Below are 19,262 nucleotides of genomic sequence, written 5' to 3' on the forward strand. Positions count from 1 at the left end.
TTCATTTTCTTCTACATCAGTAATACTTTCATCTCCTGGAGTGAAAGGACGGTCGCAGATAGGGACTGTTGCCCCCAACAACACTTTGGTCCATTGGAGGGATATTAGTGTCACACCTGAAAACACACAAAAACAAAGACGGAGAACTACGGTGGGATCACACGCAGAAACATATTTAATATCAATAATTAAATGGAGAGCTAAATTTCAAACATTAATGTGTATTTACGTTTTAATTAATAATTACAACGTATATATTAATTTATGTCTTACAACCGTATTTACAGGATAGTAAGAATATATACAAGGACAATCGAGTTTGATCAATCCCACCGGTCATCATCAGGCCTAAGAATGGCAGAAAGAAAATGGCGTCACTGCTTAAATACTGTTGGCTACCAGATTTTTCCGGATACAAATTATGATAGTTGCCACTGGGGTCAATTCTATTATTTGGTAGTTTTTAGTATTTAATCAATGTTGCCATATTGATTCTGCCATTCATGTGCCTCATGTTGACCTTTTGTGATTGGTCGAAATCGAATGCCTTTTTTGTATGTTTACCGTCTTGTATGTAAAGTGCAGTATAGATTTAAATATATTTTAATTGCTACAAGACGTAATTTGTTGCATCCGTTGTAACTTAAACAACACTTATCATGATAATTAAAAATTATCACTTGAAAAACGACAACCATAGTCTTCCCTCATCCCCATCACTTTTAGATTGAAAAAATAGCATATATACTTGAAAATGTAAAAAGGTCTTTACTTCCTATGTTTCATTGTTGTAACGAGGAACTCCATTTGTTTCTCGTATTTCTATGGCTTCAATTTTGTAGCTGATTGGCCTGACTTGGTCTTCTTCCGGAAGAGAGCTTGGCGGTGGCGGTCACGTAATTTCCTCCATTCCTCTTTCAAAATTTCGCTTCTGTAAAAATTAAACATTATTAAAAGTGTTGAAATTTTTTCAGATTTCTTGTTCTACAGGAGATACATTTACAACAATCAGCTTCAGCTACAGAATTGGAGTTAGTACCGTGTCAAAAATAGTTGAAGAGGTGTGTGATGCTTTATGGAAGAACCTGCAAACCCCTATACATGCCAACTCCAGACGAGAACATGTGGCGAAACATTGAAGAGGGCTTCCGTTCCAGATGGGATTTTCCCCATTGCATAGGAACCATTGATGGCAAACACGTACAAATACAAGCTCCCCGAACTCTGGATCAAACTTTTTTTAATTACAAAAAATACTACTCTACGTTATTTTGGGACTGGTTGATTCAGAATACAAATTCATCGCTATAGATTGTGGTGCTTATGGGAAAAGAATCTGACAGTAGTATTTTTGTTGAGAGTGAATTAGGGAAAAGACTAAGCAACTATGCTATGGCAGTACCTCCTGATGAACCATTATTTGAGGAAAATTTCAATAATCCTTATGTGATTGTGGGGTGACGAAGGTTTTCCTCTTAAACGTTTCTTGCTTCGTCCATTCCCAAAGGACCGACATCTTAACGACGAAAGAAGAATTTTCAACTATAGACTTTGTAGATGTAGAAGAGTAGTTGAAAATGCTTTTGGCATTCTTGCACAAAGATGGGCGTATCTACTTCAGACCCTTAATCTACTTCAGACCCTTAAACTGTAAGCTGCACTTAGTAAACAAGATAGTCAAAGCAACAGCCGTCCTCCACAATTATCTTTGCTCCAAGGGATCATTTTCTCCAGTAATGACGCCTGAGGAAATTTTAGTAGCTTATGACAAAGCATGGAAACCTATTCCTCGTTATGGTGCTCAGGCATCTAAAGAAGCTACCGAGATAAGAGATCACTTTGCTAAATACTTCATGTCCGAAGAAGGAAGTGTCCCATGGCAGTGGAACCACATTTAATGACAACCAAATCAACAATTAATTGTTCTAACAATTTGTATATATTCTGCTCTTGTGTATGATTAATATTTAAAAAATATGTTTGCTTACAGTTTTGTGGCATGTAGTAGAAATGATTATTCTACTTGTTTGTATATGAACATTATTTAATATGTAATTTTCTGTTGAATCACTTTCGTATAAACATAATTCCAATTTTTGATTTAACCCTAGAAGTGGCGCGCAAACGTACTGTAGTGGCACAGTGTTTTTAGGGTAACCGGTAAGGTATTTTTCTAAAGCTTGGTTTTTACTGCAACGATGGTCCAAATGTAACATATTATACATCATTTTTCTCACAAAAGAACAGAGAAACATCTTTTGGTAATTTTATTTTATTTAACATTATTTTTTTTTTTTTTCAAAAAGTATGTGAAGTTTTTGGTTTTTTAAAATTTTTTTACTCCAAATTCCGTTTTGTACCTAATTTTGAGTTTATAAAACAAAGATTTTCAAAATACCCATTTGAACTCGAAATTTTATGCTGATTTCAGAAAATATATAGTTTATATGGCTTAAACGTGATATATTTACATATTTTTACGAAAATTCATAAAATTGTACAAATTCAGTTTTTTGTGTCCAGAGAAAGTGGAAAAAAAATAATAAATCTGTATGTATTCAAGACCATGAAACTACATCTAATAATTTCTAAAAGTCTAGAAATTAAACTTCAGAAACAAAATAAAAAAATATTTATTACAACTTACCAGTATTTACAATATTTACAAGTGTAGTCCAACCAGTTTTTTATTCTGAATCGCTGTTGGTTGCCTTCCTCTTCTTACCAACTACTGTTGGTCTATAGAAGTGTTTCTAGAAGGTGGGGTAACAATTCTGATGGACCCCGCAGTTGCAGCCTGGACAAAAAATAGCTGGTCCTTTTTCTTTATTTTGTGTTTTTCATTACACACAGCACACAACCGATTATTTTTGTTGGGGAGTAAAGTGAGTTCGTGCACTGGACCGACTACATCACCACCCGCTCCTGGGATTGGTAACTGTCCTTGAGTTTCATTAGGAGCTGCACTCAATTCCTCTATTATGCTGACTATAAAATCTCTTCGAGACATGGGCTGATCACTATTACTTTTGTACAGTATATATGCATTATGCAAAGACATATCAAGGAAGTTTGAGAAAATATTCTTTCCAATACCTTCTAGTTGGTCTACTGCAGGTGGCATGGTAGATACTTTTATCCTTTACGTCAACACCTCCCATAAAGGAATTGTATTTGGCAATTAGAACAGGTTTCTCCACTTCAGTACCTCTTTTACTCCTCACAACTGCATCTCTCTGCATGTACAGCGGTAGACAAACAATAGACTGGCTTACTAGATTTTTTTCTCTCTAAAGCCCTACAAGTAGGCAAACATTTTTTCATAAAATAAACAATTTCTTTTGGTTGTAAATTTTTGTTGATTAAAGATTTTGACAGTCCTTTAGAATTTTTCCTAATCGTTCCTGTGAGGTATGTGTTTCTTTCAAGAGTTTTTCTGCTAGGGGAATTTTAGTGTACCAGTTATCCGTAAATAAGTGGTATCCTTTTGTCCAGTAGATCAGATTGTTCTAAAAGGTAGATAACTACCCTCTGTGCCAATGGAATCAGTGCCGTCTGATAAAAAAATTCATGCCCACAATACAATTCAGAATGAATCATGTAGCTAGTCCTGCTATCACATAACCTCAAATTTTTTTCAAACCAAATCTGCAGTGCCTTTTGTTTGGCATATATTGTAAATAAACCATTCTGTTTTTTCATGCCTATTAGACTTTCGTCTATACAAATGTTTTGGGAAGGTACAAAGTACTTTTTGAAATTATGGTTTAAGTTCGTCAATGTAAGGTCTGACTTTGTGCCATGGGTCATGACCGGGTTGTCCTTTTTGAGTATTTTCTGTAGAATTGAGATGAAGCATTGCATTTAATCATTTGAAATCGTCTGAGAGACATTACTTTTTGGAAAAATGGTAAATGTTGGCTTGAGTTGGTATCCCAGTAATGAACAATATTGTTACGGAATGATAACCCCATATTGATCACTACAGAAATGTATTTTTTTATTTCACTCACAGTTACAGGTACCCATTTATTTACCCTACTATGCGTTTTCAATTTGCCTTCATTCCTAGCCTTATCAATAGAATTTTGAGCATAATATTTGTTTCTCGAGATATCAGTCTCCAGATTGTTTGCGTGAAGAATAGATACAGGTACATTATTGGTGGTGAGTTTCTTGCAGGACAATTTCTAGGTCCAGTATTAGATTCCCTAACCAAAAAGGGTATTTCTTTTACAGGTTCAGGGGGGAAGACAGACACCCATACAGAGTCAACAGGATCAGTAACTTGGGGATCAGGTCTGGAACTAGGCCCAGAAATGTCAAACAGGTTGGGAGATTCAGGCCTAGGCCTAGAGTTGAGGTTAGGCCTACATGGAGCTTGCGGCACATTTTCCAAATGTTGTTCAAGGTTCCACTCATCAATTTCATCAGCCATTGGGCACATAATCATCGTCTGATGAGCTATCAGATAAGCTATCACTAAAGTTACCTTCCCTTGTAAATGTCGAAATCAGAAATCCTGTCCTTCATCAATCACTTGACATAGGCTCACCCACTAACTCCCTCAAATCACTTGAACGATCTTTATAGTTTGTGGAAGACATATTTTTCACTAATACGGAAAAAAAGGTTACTAAATACACTGAAATAATATAATATTATCACTACTGAACCTAAATAACACAAGTAAACAAACGCTTACGTGACTGCACAAAGACACGACACGACGTCAACATAGCAACCCAGCCACCAGCTGTCTTCATTCCAGCTGTCAGTATTTCACACAACACATAGAGGAAAATAAAAGTGCAATACAACTTAAAAACTCGATATTAGAGAAGTTTGGTTCTTCCTCTGTGCAACCATATAAGTTTTATCACGATCGGATAATATTTACGACTTCAAACGTTACGTAATATGAAAGCATGTTAATGCGCCGTATATACGGCCATTGGCGTCTGACGACGGCCTAATGCGCCGTATATACGGCGCGCGCCACTTCTAGGGTTAACATGCATGTGTTTTTCTTTTTGTAAGTCGTGTTTTTTTATCCTTACGAGATTTTGTACCAAATTTAATTTGGGATGTTCATTAAAGAGTATAAATAATAAAAATGTATGCTAATATTAAAACCAGTGAAATAGATATTACCACTAAACATTTATGTTGTCAATATTATTAAACTATACTCAATTATGAAGGGTTAATTTTGAAAGTTTTTAAAGCTTGAACAAGTACAATTAAGAACTAAGTTACTTACTATTTTGTTCCAGTTGCTCTGCTATTTCACCCCATGCTGTGTCCTTTAAATTACTGTCTCTATACTCTTCCAAATCTGTATTCCACAGCAGTGGATGCGTTTCTGACGGCTTCAATTAACTGTTCCATAGTAAAATAACAAAAAAATAGCAAATCCAACTTCCTGTAATGTGTGGAACTGAGCGACAGGTCTGGTCATGAGCGCGGCGGGGCAGCGAACCAGTGCGCATGCGCGAGGCCACAGACGTCAACAGATGTTTTAAAAGATCGCTCTCGGAGCGATTCCGCAGATTCGTCTGTCGACGTCTGTGGTGTCTGTGAGGTTCTGCGAGGTCAGTGTGAATTACACCATTTACAACAATGGAAACAGATCTTTGAAAAATCTGTCACGTGACGTAACGTGGACATAGTGTGGACCGCGGTGTGAAACGGCCTTAAGTGTCTCAAATCAAATTACTGTCTCTATAACTCCCTTGCCTTCATATATTTTTTCAGATGTGTCTTGGACAAGATTTTGGATGAAGTTTAAAGGAAGTTGGATCCTCAGATCGCAGAATTGCCTAGCCAGTCTAATTACAGATCGTATTAATTACTTGTGAGATATATGATTTAAGTCCACCATTCCTCATGCGTATGACACTCAAAATCTGAATCCTGTTGTTGAGGATCTGAACTTGTTTGATGTTGTGAGGGGCACTGGAGGCTGCGTGTTTGATGCAACCGGATGTCTCATTCCACAGATATACACCAGGCACTTAACCTTTATTTCTGAGTACCATTCCATTATCAACCACTTACCCATTGCATCTCTGATTGGCAGAGAGTGCGGGTAAAATAATATATAGAAAGTGTTGCAAATATGAACAAGATTTGTTTACAGGGTGGCTATTCATTGGTAATTTCGGGATTTAGGCTTTAAATTTTGTTTGAGAAAAACAGGTATTATTATGCCTGATTTACACAAAATAATAGGAAGGTGCTTGAATTATTGTATCTATAGTGAATATAATTCTTGTGCCACAGGAAACATAGTTAACCAAAATAAGAAAATATTTCATATAAACAACAAAATGACTTTAAATTTGTGTATTCAACGTTATATTTGTGCCTCTGTGTATGTTTACTCACAAATGACAGCTGACTGGAAATTTGCAAATTACAGTTCACTAGAACTATATTTTTGTACAATACTTTTTGTTTGAAAACTGTAAATAGAAGATGTAATAAACACATTTTTGTAATTTTGTAAATATCATCTTGATTCAGTTAATTATTTTCTACATTCATTGGCACGTTATCAGCTGTTTCTATTTACAGATAAATGCCAGCAGCAGAACGCAAATTACCAATAACTAAACCGTGTCTTTTCGTACTTCATCTATTAAATATACATATTGATATAATTATACAATGCGTACACATCTAAAGGAATGAAGGAAAATAAAATTCAAACATTAGAAATGAAAAGAATTATATTATATAATATAATTATAGCCTATATCCAGCTTCGATCAAAAAATGAAAATACATCTACACAACATAATATGTAATTTTTGTTTCATGAATCAGTACAAAATTGTCTAGGAAAAATAATTAGCGGTAAGAATAACAAGAAGTACAGCACGAGTGAGCAGACCGGCACGGGCTTACCTTAGTACAACGGTTTCTGTTTGACTAGTCACTCCACGGGCCAGGGGCCACTCGCAAACCCAAAACAAAACTTTATAATTTTGCTAATAAATATAAATAAATAAATGCTTGAATGAGACTCGGAGCAGAAACTAGCGATACAAGGATCACCGTGCCTTCTGCTCAACCGCGTCTCGTCTTATTTTTCCTAGAGACTTGGGGCAGTTACTGCCGATCAGTGGCGCGCAGTTTTTCCTCCACGGCTTCCTCAGATGCTTCCGACAGGTCCGTGGCCTACAACAAACCACAACTTGGTAAAAATCATAGAGTATAAATTGAAATGCTTACCTTACATATACACGCTATAATATATATATATGTGATTCAAACAATCTATTAGCTCTAGAAAGTTTAATATAGGACAATTATAAGGACTATAAATAAGTACTATTTTTAAATATGCGTCTGGTGTATGTACCTGAATGTACTTCTGAACACCAACCAGCGATTTCTTAAGGGCATCAAAGGAGGAAGAGTACAACATCTTCTTCTTGACCTTGGCAGTGTCGGGGCACCAGGACATGAGGAACAACTTTTGTTTCTTGGAGGCCTGAGTACAATAAATATGCAAACACATTACTTTTTCAGAAAATCAAATTATACTACCAAAACATTTATTCAGAAAGAGCTAGCATATTGTTAGATATTTCGTTTTTACACTTTATTAATTTAATTAATGTATAAAAGATAGTAATTGTTATGTCTTCCTGTGTCTGATGTCTGTAAATAAAGAGAAAGTTACTTTTAATGTTAGGAACAAATAACTCTGTCTAAAACACAAAACATCTATTATTTCTAACTTAAAATAATCCAAACAGTTCTATGAACCATTGCATATATAAATAATGTTTGAAATAATCAGAGCATAGTTTATGATATAATTGTTGATTTTATTAAACCATGATATGTCATCACAGTGCCTTTTATGAGACACGGTACTTCATCCACTACAGAGTTGTATCTTATGCACTATGTCAATTGTTAGTATTATGCCTTTCAATTACTTTTAAATAAAATATATTCATACCATTTAAAATAATTATAGCTAGCCAACTACCCTTTAAACTTCAAGAATTATCTCAATCTTTTACCACTTTTTACTTAGCCAAAAGTGGCAAAACAACACAAGTGTTTGAGTGATTTTAGCCAAATGGTCTTATATATTTTTTTAAGTATTAAAGCAATATTCATATATTTCAGTAAATCAAACTGAAAAAAAAAACCGATTGTAGAACTTATAAATTACAGCAATATTTTAAAATTATTATTTTTAATTGAAGCAATTGTTTAATTAACTCAACAGAAAATTTAAAAGGGAACATGAAACCATAAACACTTTACAGCTGTTTGGCAAAAATCCTGCAATTTTCAACTGTACAATTACAATCATCTGGAAGCAAAATTGTACTAAAAATTTGGGTGGAATGCATCAACAAGAGGCTCAATATACAGGGGGGTGCAAAAGTAGGTATACAGTAATTAAATATGTTAAAGAATAAGTAGGTTTATTTCTACAAAAACTAAACTTTTACAATCTATTTTAAGAGCGTTAAGAAACAGAAATTAACTCTTAAAAGTGTTGTACTTCACCAATACACTTACTTCCTTTTGTGTTCAAATTGTTTGCCTTCACAGTCAACACACTGCTGTAACCTTGAAGTTACGCTTAAACACACTTTTCGGCAAAGTTCTTTATTTTCATCTATGTCTTGGCAAGCTTGGCGAATGAATTCAACCATCTGATTAAGATCACGAGGTTTTTTCGAAAAAACCTTGTCTTTGACAACTCCCCAAAAGAAAAAATCCATCGGTGTCAGATCGGGAGATCTTGCTGGCCATTCAAACCGATCCTCTTCGACCGATCCACGAGTTAGGAAACTCCCGATTTAGTAGGTCACGCACGATTGTCGCATAGTGGGCAGGAGCTCCATCTTGTTGGAAGTAGAATTCTTCATTACCCTGCTGGATTTTGATTTGTGGTATAACGTCAGTCAGCATGTTCCTGTATGCATGTTGGTCCACAGTGTTATGAAAAATGACAGGTCCAATGACACCTTTACATGAAATGCTAGCCCAAACTGTTACTCCAGGTTGATTCAGCTGTTCTTCGAATGTCAAGTGTGGATTATCAAAACAGTAATAGACACAGTTGTGTCTATTGACTGCACTTGAAAGCTTAAAATTAGCCTCATCGCTCCAAACAATTTTTTGAATAATTCCCGCACCTTGAAGTTCCTCGTTTAACATTATCTCGCAAAACTGCAGTCGACGATCAGGGTCGTTCTCTATTAGCCCATGAATAAGTCTTGGAATGTACATTTTCAAACCTAACCGTTTCATTAGGCGTCCTAAAGATCTGCGTTCAATGCCCAGTTCAATTGATGCCCTTTTTCTTCGACTTTTTTGGGCTTTGAACATAGGTCTGCGCAACAATCATTTCGTTTTCAGGAGTAGTGACAGTGATTGGTCGTCCAGCCTTTGGACCATTGCAGATAGATCCTGTAAGGTTAAACTTATCTCTTAGTCTATAAATACTTAATCTGGTTGGTGGTGGTGTATCAAACTCTTCTCTCCATCTCTCTCGAACTCTTTCACAGTTTTCTGTCTTCCAATATTCTTTCAAAACCCACTTTCGTTGATCGTTGGTCATGTAACCAGCCATGATGACAGAAGTGTAATAATAACAACAGTAACAATGAGAAAACATTGCCAGCTGTTAGTAGCAAACGTATTACACAGCTGATCAGGTGGCTAACTTGGGTATTACCAACCAACTAAAACTGTATACCTACTTTTGCACCCCTCTGTATACCAGGATCGAAGAAAACACAAAGTTCAGATCCAGTTTCTTGATTGCATCTTATGTCCAATAAATCTTTTTAGAAATAATCAAATTATACTTAAATCTATAGTAAAACTTTCACTCACCTCAGACGTGCCCTGGCATTGATGTGTGTATTCAAAGTCGAAGAGGCCATATCGGCATTCACCTGTACCAGCCTTCTGGAGGTCTTCAAGGAACTGGTCGTACGCAGCATTGCGGTCACCTATCATACACAAACACACGAATACTGTATACAAGTCTCTGTTAGTTTTTACATACTATTAGCACACCAGGATAATCTTCTGATTCATATGAGCATGTTTAGAAACTGACAATTTCTACAGAATAAGTTTAACAAATCCATAGAGATTTTTTTTAATAAACGTGAAATGCAAATCACTATTTACTTAGCTAATCTTTTAATTCTGACTAACTCTATATAGTAAAATTTCTACACTTTATGTGTGAAAGAATTAGTTTAAACCCCTGAGCAACGGTGGGCGATGTCAGTGAGCCTAGTCCCTGCTGAGCAGTTTTTATGACTTATTGTTCCAATTGTAGCAATACTTCAACCTGTGGGTACAAGCCTAAGAGAAAGGCCAGAATATGGCTAAAAAGAACAATATGGTCTTATGACTTACAATAGAATGTTTATGGAAGATGACTTAGCACAAAACCAAGATAAATATGTCTAATGTTGCGGTTCACTCTAGATTATTTAAATGACTGTTAAATAAATGAGGCCTTACAGATGATTGCCATCTTGTGTCGAAGGTTTTAAATAGAACAAGTGTAAACCACCACAAATAAAAAAAGCTAATGTTGTTTAGTGAATGTTAGAATCAATAAGCTGATATTGAGCGACACATGTTCTAGTAATCAGCTGTTTAAACTAAACAAAAATAATACCATAAGATTAACAATGGAACCTTCGGAAAACTGTGAGACAGAACCCTATAGCATAGAGTAAAAAAAAAAAAAAAAAAAAAAAAAAAAACGAAAAACAATAGAGCAAAAATTTGATTTAACAGACTCTTGTGTTGTAGTACCCACTCCAGCTCTAATTAATTGTTATACACTGTACATTAACTGCCACACAGCATAAAAATGTTTTAATAAGTTAATAAGAACTATGAAAACTGGATCTGTATCATAAACATTGTTTTTAATAAGCTAGATCACAAATAAATATGGCAATGTTGATAAACTCAAAAAGAAGTACATAGAACGTAAATCATGAATAACAACATGAATTCATTTAGACAACTGATATTTTGATATTAATACTGCAGTATAAAACCCTCAGCCAATCAGAAACAAGGTATCATGAGTACCAGGTACCCAACAGCACCCATATACGGAGAAGAAGCATATGAATCATGGCCCTTGTATTAATCAGACTTCCTCTAATTTCAAGAAGTATTAAATTAAATTAAATTAAAAAAAAAAAACATCTAAAATGTTAGAACTTTTTATTCATACCAATTTTGTGTATAAAATGATAGTTTTAGATACCTAAAATCACCTTACAAATATTCAGAAATTCTCTTAATAATAATGATTATAATTTACACTTACAATAAAGGTATTTTTTATCACACTTCTTTTTACAGTACTTAGTTTAAATATGCTAAACTATATTTCTATTAAATATAATTAAAAACAAAACTAAACTAAGATAAAAAAATGCAAACAAATGTTTTATTTTTGCCTTACTAGTTTTATGTATATTGTGTGAGAAATAATGACACACACACACACACAAATTATTTAACAAAAAACTTTAAAAGCGTCTGTTATGAAATAAAAAGATGTACAGTCGAGGTTGAAGTACTAGAATTTGGCATTGTTACTTTCTCTGTGGATAGAACAGATAAGCATACTTTAATCAAGATGGTGGATGAAATAGACTGGTTGAATTGACATAGAATTACCCTCCCCCTGCCAATAATATTCAAAATTACCCTCTCTCTGCCCATAATACTAAAATTCTTTTCATTCTTATTTGAACTGGATTATGATATAAGTAATTACAAAAGTGATTTTAAAACACACCACTAAAACAAATTCTACAAAATAAAAGTTCTTAACAGTAATCTTTTGAAAGTACTAGAATGAAGGTGACAGAAAGCCAAGGTCATACAGACAAGAAGTAGTAGGCAGACATTCTCTGAGGTCACCAGAACTGACTCATCCATTCCAGGTACAACTTAACTGGTTCTCTACATTTTGTTGCTTCATACATTTGTTACAAGTCATTTTCCACTGATTTATATCCTCTAGACTACGTCCCTAATTTACTAATTTTGAAACTAGGTTACAAATAAAATTACTTCGAAAAATCAGACACACCATTACTGATCAATAAACAATCAAAATGGGATTAGCTAATTCTGTATAATTTACAGATATCTTCAAAACAAAGTGACAATTTGTTGAATAGGAATAGAACTTCATGTAGAAGCATTATGCTGTAGTAATCTATTCATTCTCTATAGCTTACATAACATTATTTGCAAATACAAATTAAAGCAATACAATTAAAATAAAATGGAAGACTTTTTATAATACAATGCACATTACGGATGTATTACATGCCTCATCTGTTAATAATAGGTAAACACAAATCAGCCGTTGCCAAATTTAAACAAAATCTGGAGAAAAACGTCTACAAACGATCTAAATTCATTAAGTAAAGTAGATACATTTTGAAAATATATTTATTCAGTCACAGACTCTTCACAGTGACTAGAATTTCAATGAAATGGTATAATTCTTCACAATATGTACAGCTTGACATATAGTTCAAGTAAAAGGAAAAAACAATGATGAGATGACACAGACACATTGTAATGTTTTAAAACTCTTACAGATCTTTGAGATATAAAGGCTTAATTAAAAAACTGTTTTAAATGTAAAAGTAATAACTTTCAAATAATTGATGTAAAAACACAAATTTTAGTTGAACTATCTACAACATTCACAATCTAATTGTTCATTAAAATTCAATTAATTCACATAATACACCTTTTTTTATATAAAATTTTTGTAAGAGTATAAAGTTAATGAGGCTCAAATTTATTTTCACACATTATCTACTATTAAAAACCTAACAACCAATTAATTATAGCAGTTAAGTAATGATTGCTTACGTACCTATATACTCAACATCGATCTGTTTCTCATCCTTGATATAAAAGACTACGTATCGATGTTTTTTATCCTTTTTGATCTCTTCATATGTCGTTTTACAAGCATCAGACACCGTCACCCCTGAAGCCTGTAACAAAACCAACAGTCAGAAAAGTCACCTCAATAATACAACAATATAGAAAGTAACCTCAACTATACATGTTTGAGTATAATATGCACACAGCAAATTTAACAATACAAATACCGCAAAATTAGCATTCAAGGAAATTACAAATATTAATCAGTGAACTTTTAAAGCTAGACCATTCAATTATGTCCATACAAATAAACATTAGTGGTAATAATATATCAGAAAGGTTTTTGAAGTAACGTTCTGTTGCAGTCTCCCTACTTATTAAGAAAGCAACCTAGAATCAAAGATCTTCATTTCCAACATTATCTAGACAAGTGAATAAGTATTTTTTTTTTTAGTTACATTAGTTTTATCTGATTATAATTTCTTATAACTAACCATTCAAAAAATACAATTGAATTTATTTATTATAATGGGCAGGTTTGCAATTTCAAGTATAATATACATATGTAGAGAAGGAATGAATGTCTTTGATGTATTCCAAGATATAATGTAATGATGGACACAAAGGGGTTGTATGAGAAAGGACATTTGTTGAAAAGCAGTATAAACCTGTACACCAGTGTACACTCTGAGCACAAAAAATATGCCAAAATATTGTCTTTTCTCGTTAAAATTACAGTAATAACACTATTTTGTTAGAACAATTTGAAATTGTATACATCTGAGCACACCATAAGTAGTTGTTTATTTAGTTTCTGAATTTTGATAAGATTAAGTGAAGATGATTTCAGTTTCCAAGTTCAGCCACTTGCTCACATGAGAACTTATAATCTATTTTGTATCGGAGAGATAGAATCTTGTGTACGTCAGTAAGACAATTTAATAAATACATTCAAATTCAAAAGAGAACCTGCAATAACTTATTAAATTAAATTTAGAAATTCTTACATAAGACCGATAGAAACCGATAGAGACCGATAAATGAAGTTTATGATGTTCAGTTGTCCACAAGGATTGTAATGGGCAACACAACATATTACGTAAGCTATATATTATTGCTGTGAGTATTTATTTATTACCTTCATGATGTTGCGTCTACATGAGTGGCACCACTTCAAGTGGATGAGTCACAACATACTTTGGTGTGGCACTGATATCTCGGCCCTGATAGTGATAAACTGAACTGTCTTTACCATCCACTAAAATATCTAACCATATATAGACTGCTGGTAAAGATTACATTCACAGTGTTATTAGCAAATTGAGATTTTACTCTAATAAATTAATCACCTAATTTTAGTGATACCGGGAATGTTTTTTTATCATGCTTTAATTCCTTTCTATTAATTTATTTAATTTTAATTTCACTTTTTGGCTAAATATTAACCCGGGAACGGTCACCCTGTTAGATTTTTTCTAACATAACTAATCGTTGTATTGAAAATTTTTTTATCTACAGTCCTAGGCGATTGAGAGCCTAGGTATGTGTCCTTTACTATATAAGACGCCTTTTGCACGTGTTTTTCCAATGACTCATTCAGCCGGAGGGGTGGGGGTAAGATTGGATGTGGGGCGCGCACGGACCCGCAGTCGGAATCTAACGCTCGACCGGATACGTACTGCCTATTGTTAAATTTTTTCTAACGGTGCGACCTTTTATGTCAGTGTATATTTCATTTTGTGTTGTTGTTTTGAGTGCTGTTCTTTGTAATTTATTTTATTTAGTTTAGTGCAATGGCTAATAAATCGCATGAAGCCCTTATTTTGGGATGGATTGATGAAGTTGAGGAGAGTGAGCTTGACAACTGCGATTCTATGAATGAAAGTGATGCCCAGACTGAATACTCGGACCATAACACAAATACAGACCAATCAGATTGTGAAAGTGTGTTACGACAAGAAGACACTGTGCAAATGGAAATACAACATTCACAAGCTGCAACTGCACCTTTAGCTTCGACATCAAATATTCAATATGTACAAGGTCCTCTGATAAGTCAGCCTATGTATTATGTAGGGAAAGATCCATACACTAAATGGTTGGTTCACAAGCCTACAAACATTCGCAATACCAAAACTACAAAGGAAAACATTATTATTTCATTACCTGGAGTCAAATCAGTGGCAAAAAACAAAGTGACTCAATTAGATTGCTGGAAAGTATTTTTTCCAGACGAAATGATTCATCGAATACTAATTTGGACTAACAAAGAACTTCTATCAATATATTAGGACCTTCAGAGAATATTCCAATAACTAATTAATTGATACTTGGTATAAGAATACGTTTGAAAAGCTGTAAAACAAAAGGAGTCAGATGTTAGATTTTTTCTATACGCGCGACCATTTACGTAAAATATCTAGGGTGACTTCTCCCGGGTTAAATTTCGTATCAGATGCGAATATGTAAAACTTATGAATACAAATTTAAAATAATTTAAAAGGGTCTTTTCTATTTAATTTAAAATTATTTTAAATTAAATAAGGCATGTCAACTGCTTGAAGCTTTATACTGAATTATATCAAAATTAAGAAAAAAAACCCATAAAAAAAACTACTGCATTGGTGGGGTCGGACTTGTCCCCGAAGTACTGTCTGACTTACGACAGGTTAGGAACAGAAAGACAACAGTAGTTCCACTCTTTTTCAGGTTACCGATATTGCACTGATTAGCATCATCCTGTGACAGCACTTTGCAAACTAAATTTTCAGGATAGACTCTACCAGTCAAGGGTTAAAAACTAGCTACAATAACATGACCTTTGAGTTATATCCAATAAGAACAATATTACATTTTAAACACTTTTACATCCTTATTTTACATCAAGGAATTATGGGAAATATTTCATTTTTAATGATGATAAATAAGAACCAAAACGGTTTTTTTTCTTAAAAATAAATCTTACTATATAAATAACTCTAAAAAGCGTTTGATATTATCCTTGGAATGACCATCTTAAAAGTCTTTGGACATATATTAATATTATATCTAAAACGGGACATCTCCCATTAATTCTACGATTATTGTGTGAACAAAATCAAAGGACTTAAAAAATGGCAGTTAAAGGAAGGAAAAGTCAAAGTATTATAATACTATTTAAGTATGTACTCATATAAAAAATCTGAGGAAAAGATTACAAATGTTCGTGGCAGAGTAGTTTGTATAGTTAATATTTAACTTTTATTTCATGAGACAACAACTGTGTCAGATGAAAACAGTCTTACCCACAACAGTATAATTGAGAAATTAATGAGAGCTAATGTTCCGTAATATGCTAATTAAATCTTAAAATAACCATAAACACACGCACAACTGAACAGAGCTTGCCAAGCTTAAAATTAACTGAAATTGTGTCAAGACAGGGACGGCACTCTGGATAGAGGCCAACTCGTAAACAGCTGACAAGTTGTAAAACCTATTCGCTCGTTCAGAGTTAAGAAGGACTTTCTGCTATTTAGATCCATCAATAAAAAAGCAGAAAACGCTAACTGGGGCTTAGTATAAACCAATTTATGGAGGATTCTTCCAATTACTTCCATGTATTATGGATATTCATTGAAGGCAAATATATTGTATTTTTCCAAGAGTGTACATAGTATGTCATAAACTTAGTTTAACACACGAAATGTTGGTTGAAAGTTCTTTATTTAGTACTTGTAGTCTGATACAAGTTTCAAAAACCACGTAGGAGGATACATAACCACAAGACCAAATATTTTAACGGCTTTTTAAGGAAAGTTTTTACATTATACTTATTATTTATATAGGCTTTTCAATTTTTGAACTTATTTAATTAACTGAAATCTTTAAACTTACTTTAATAAAAAACTTACAGACTCAAATTGTAAATAAATATCTGTCTGTCACTTTGGTTTTTCTTCTATGATCAAATTATTTTAAATAATGATAATGACTACTCAAATTGGACCATAACTCTTAGCTCTTAGACAATGAGTTTGATAATGGTCTCCATTTCTTACATAAAAAGTTTATTGTCATATGTATTTATATTTAGTGGTTCATGCCATTTTAGTTTTTATGTCACAATTAAAAGAGTAATTAATTAAAATCTATGACATAATTATAAAGACATGTAGTAAAAAAAGAGCAAGGCATTGTGTTTTGTTACCCAATTGGGATAATCTGATAGTTTACTGTGGAATAACTAAAAGTCTATATGACATTAATAGATGGATGCAAATATTAAACAAAACTGGAATGTTTTTTGTCAATAGTATTTATATTCTTTCATCTATGTATATAACCTCAAGGTTTAGAGGTAATGGACTCTGGGTCACAGAGCTACAGTTGACGTATACAAAACTATGAAAACAAGTGATACCACTTGTGATTACATACTGTCGTACTGTATCAACTCCTCTTATTCTGTTTGATAAGATTCTCTCTTCAGGCTACTGGGCCATGAGGATAGATACATAGCTAACAAGAAGGCTGGCTCCTCTTTAAAAAATAAAAACATGTATGTGTGTCTTTAATTTGTAAAAAGTAATGAAACAAAAAAGGCTTTTTCAATAAAACTCTGAAACAGTAGCTAAAATAGTTGAAAGATCAATAAAATCCTTGAAATCCAAATCAATCCAATCAATAAAAACCTTAGAAATAATTAATGTTTATGTTGGATTTAACTTGCTACCTAACTTTTTTTGAGTAAAGTAGACACAAAAAGGGAGAAAATAAAAATAATTAAAATGTGAAAAGTTTGTGATAAATTTCTTGTTTGTTGTCTTGTAATCTGAAACGAAATCTGTGACTAACCTCTATGTGTTATTTCGGGTTCTTGGATTAAAACCTTTTTGATGCTGAGAAATGTTACATCAACCGAATGTGAGTAGAACATTCATATAAAAATTACTATCACCACAAAACAAAGGAGAGTGTAGTTTGACAATTGTTTCTTTTTAAAGATGGCAAAAAAGATCCTGCTTGGCTGGGATACAGTGAAAGTAACAATACATTATACTGTATTTACTGCAGATTATGTTTGCACTTTATATTCAAAATTCAGTCAAAAATCTTAAAGATCAGGTTATGAAGAAGAATCACACTGGAGGGCAGTACTCTTTGGAAGATCAAGTTGCTGACATTGATGCGGATATAGTTGTGGATCCTATGTTTAAGCAATGTGTCTTCAATACTTATTTTCTTTTTATAATTTTAAGGTGAGCATGTATAAAATTGACTTTTCTCTGAGAAAAACAATAACAATTTAACTCAGTAAAATAAGGCAAAATAAGGATGCAACCTCGGAATGAAAGATAATAAGCTAAAAATTTGCATACGTCTTTATTTTGATGGTATAAAGCTTACCTCAAAAGTCTCATATAATCACATGTACGCGTCTTTAGATATTTAAGGTCAAAGTTCACGAAAATCAGTTTTTTGAAAATATCTCGTTTCCCTTACGCTAAACGACTTTGATAACATACCGATAACAATTTATTTTATCCCTTAGTTGAAAACGACATCTTAGCATTAACAGACGTACGATTTTGAGTGTATCTTTTAATTGCAATGGCTGATTGTTTTTTTTTTATTTGTAGTAAATTAATATCAGAAAATGCTTCTGTGATCGGTATAGAAATACTAACACAGAGAAATACCCTACCATTCCCATCATCAAGTAAATATCTCACCACCACTACTGTACTTATACATAGAAATTCCAAACTCACTCGTTACGGTGTGTAGAAAGTCAACAAACAAAAAAAACCGGTCAACAATGGAACATCTGCTACTAACTCAGTAAAATAAGGCAAAATAAGGATGCAAACTGTTCTGTTACAGAATCTGATACAGCTTCGCAGAAACAGCAAACGTCGTACAAGAGATTTGTATTTCGAGATATAATATTCATAGTAATATAGTAACATGGACGAATAGTATTTCTTTTAATATTGTATGTTTTGGTAAAAATAAAATAAGTATTATTTAGAGAATATATAATTTATAATTAATATCTATAAATATGGTATATTAAATAATACATAATAATAAAAAATTTAATAATAATGATAATAATGCTAACAATAATAATAGTATTAAGTAATAATAATAATAGTAAGTGAATAATTAACAATATAAATAATTTATTTATTGTATTCTAATGGCTGACCTCGCATTATCGTATATACAGGTAAACGGTCCCCTACTCTTTGCGCTGTATCTCAAAAAGGGTTGGACGTACATAAAATTAGTACAGACAAAAGTTGAAGAGAATTTTTCGCTCTACAGTTTCT

The 19,262-nt window shown here is 33.1% G+C and overlaps 1 protein-coding gene across 2 annotated transcripts in view; it reads right to left on the reverse strand.

Annotated features, from left to right (window-relative positions):
* Window positions 1-6,716: 6,716 nt before the first annotated feature.
* Window positions 6,717-19,262, reverse strand: part of LOC124365003 (cofilin/actin-depolymerizing factor homolog) — a 30,390-nt gene continuing 17,844 nt past the window's right edge. For both annotated transcript variants that reach the window (XM_046820876.1, XM_046820877.1), the window contains exons 2-5: window positions 12,932-13,055; window positions 9,880-9,998; window positions 7,370-7,501; window positions 6,717-7,185 (exon numbers count right to left, since the gene is read on the reverse strand). In XM_046820876.1, coding sequence (XP_046676832.1) covers window positions 7,117-7,185; window positions 7,370-7,501; window positions 9,880-9,998; window positions 12,932-13,055 — 444 coding nt within the window. In that variant the 3' untranslated portion in view covers window positions 6,717-7,116. The remainder of the gene's footprint in view (window positions 7,186-7,369; window positions 7,502-9,879; window positions 9,999-12,931; window positions 13,056-19,262) is intronic.

The sequence above is a fragment of the Homalodisca vitripennis genome, chromosome 6 (assembly GCF_021130785.1).
Source record: "Homalodisca vitripennis isolate AUS2020 chromosome 6, UT_GWSS_2.1, whole genome shotgun sequence".
Lineage (NCBI taxonomy): Eukaryota > Metazoa > Arthropoda > Insecta > Hemiptera > Cicadellidae > Homalodisca > Homalodisca vitripennis.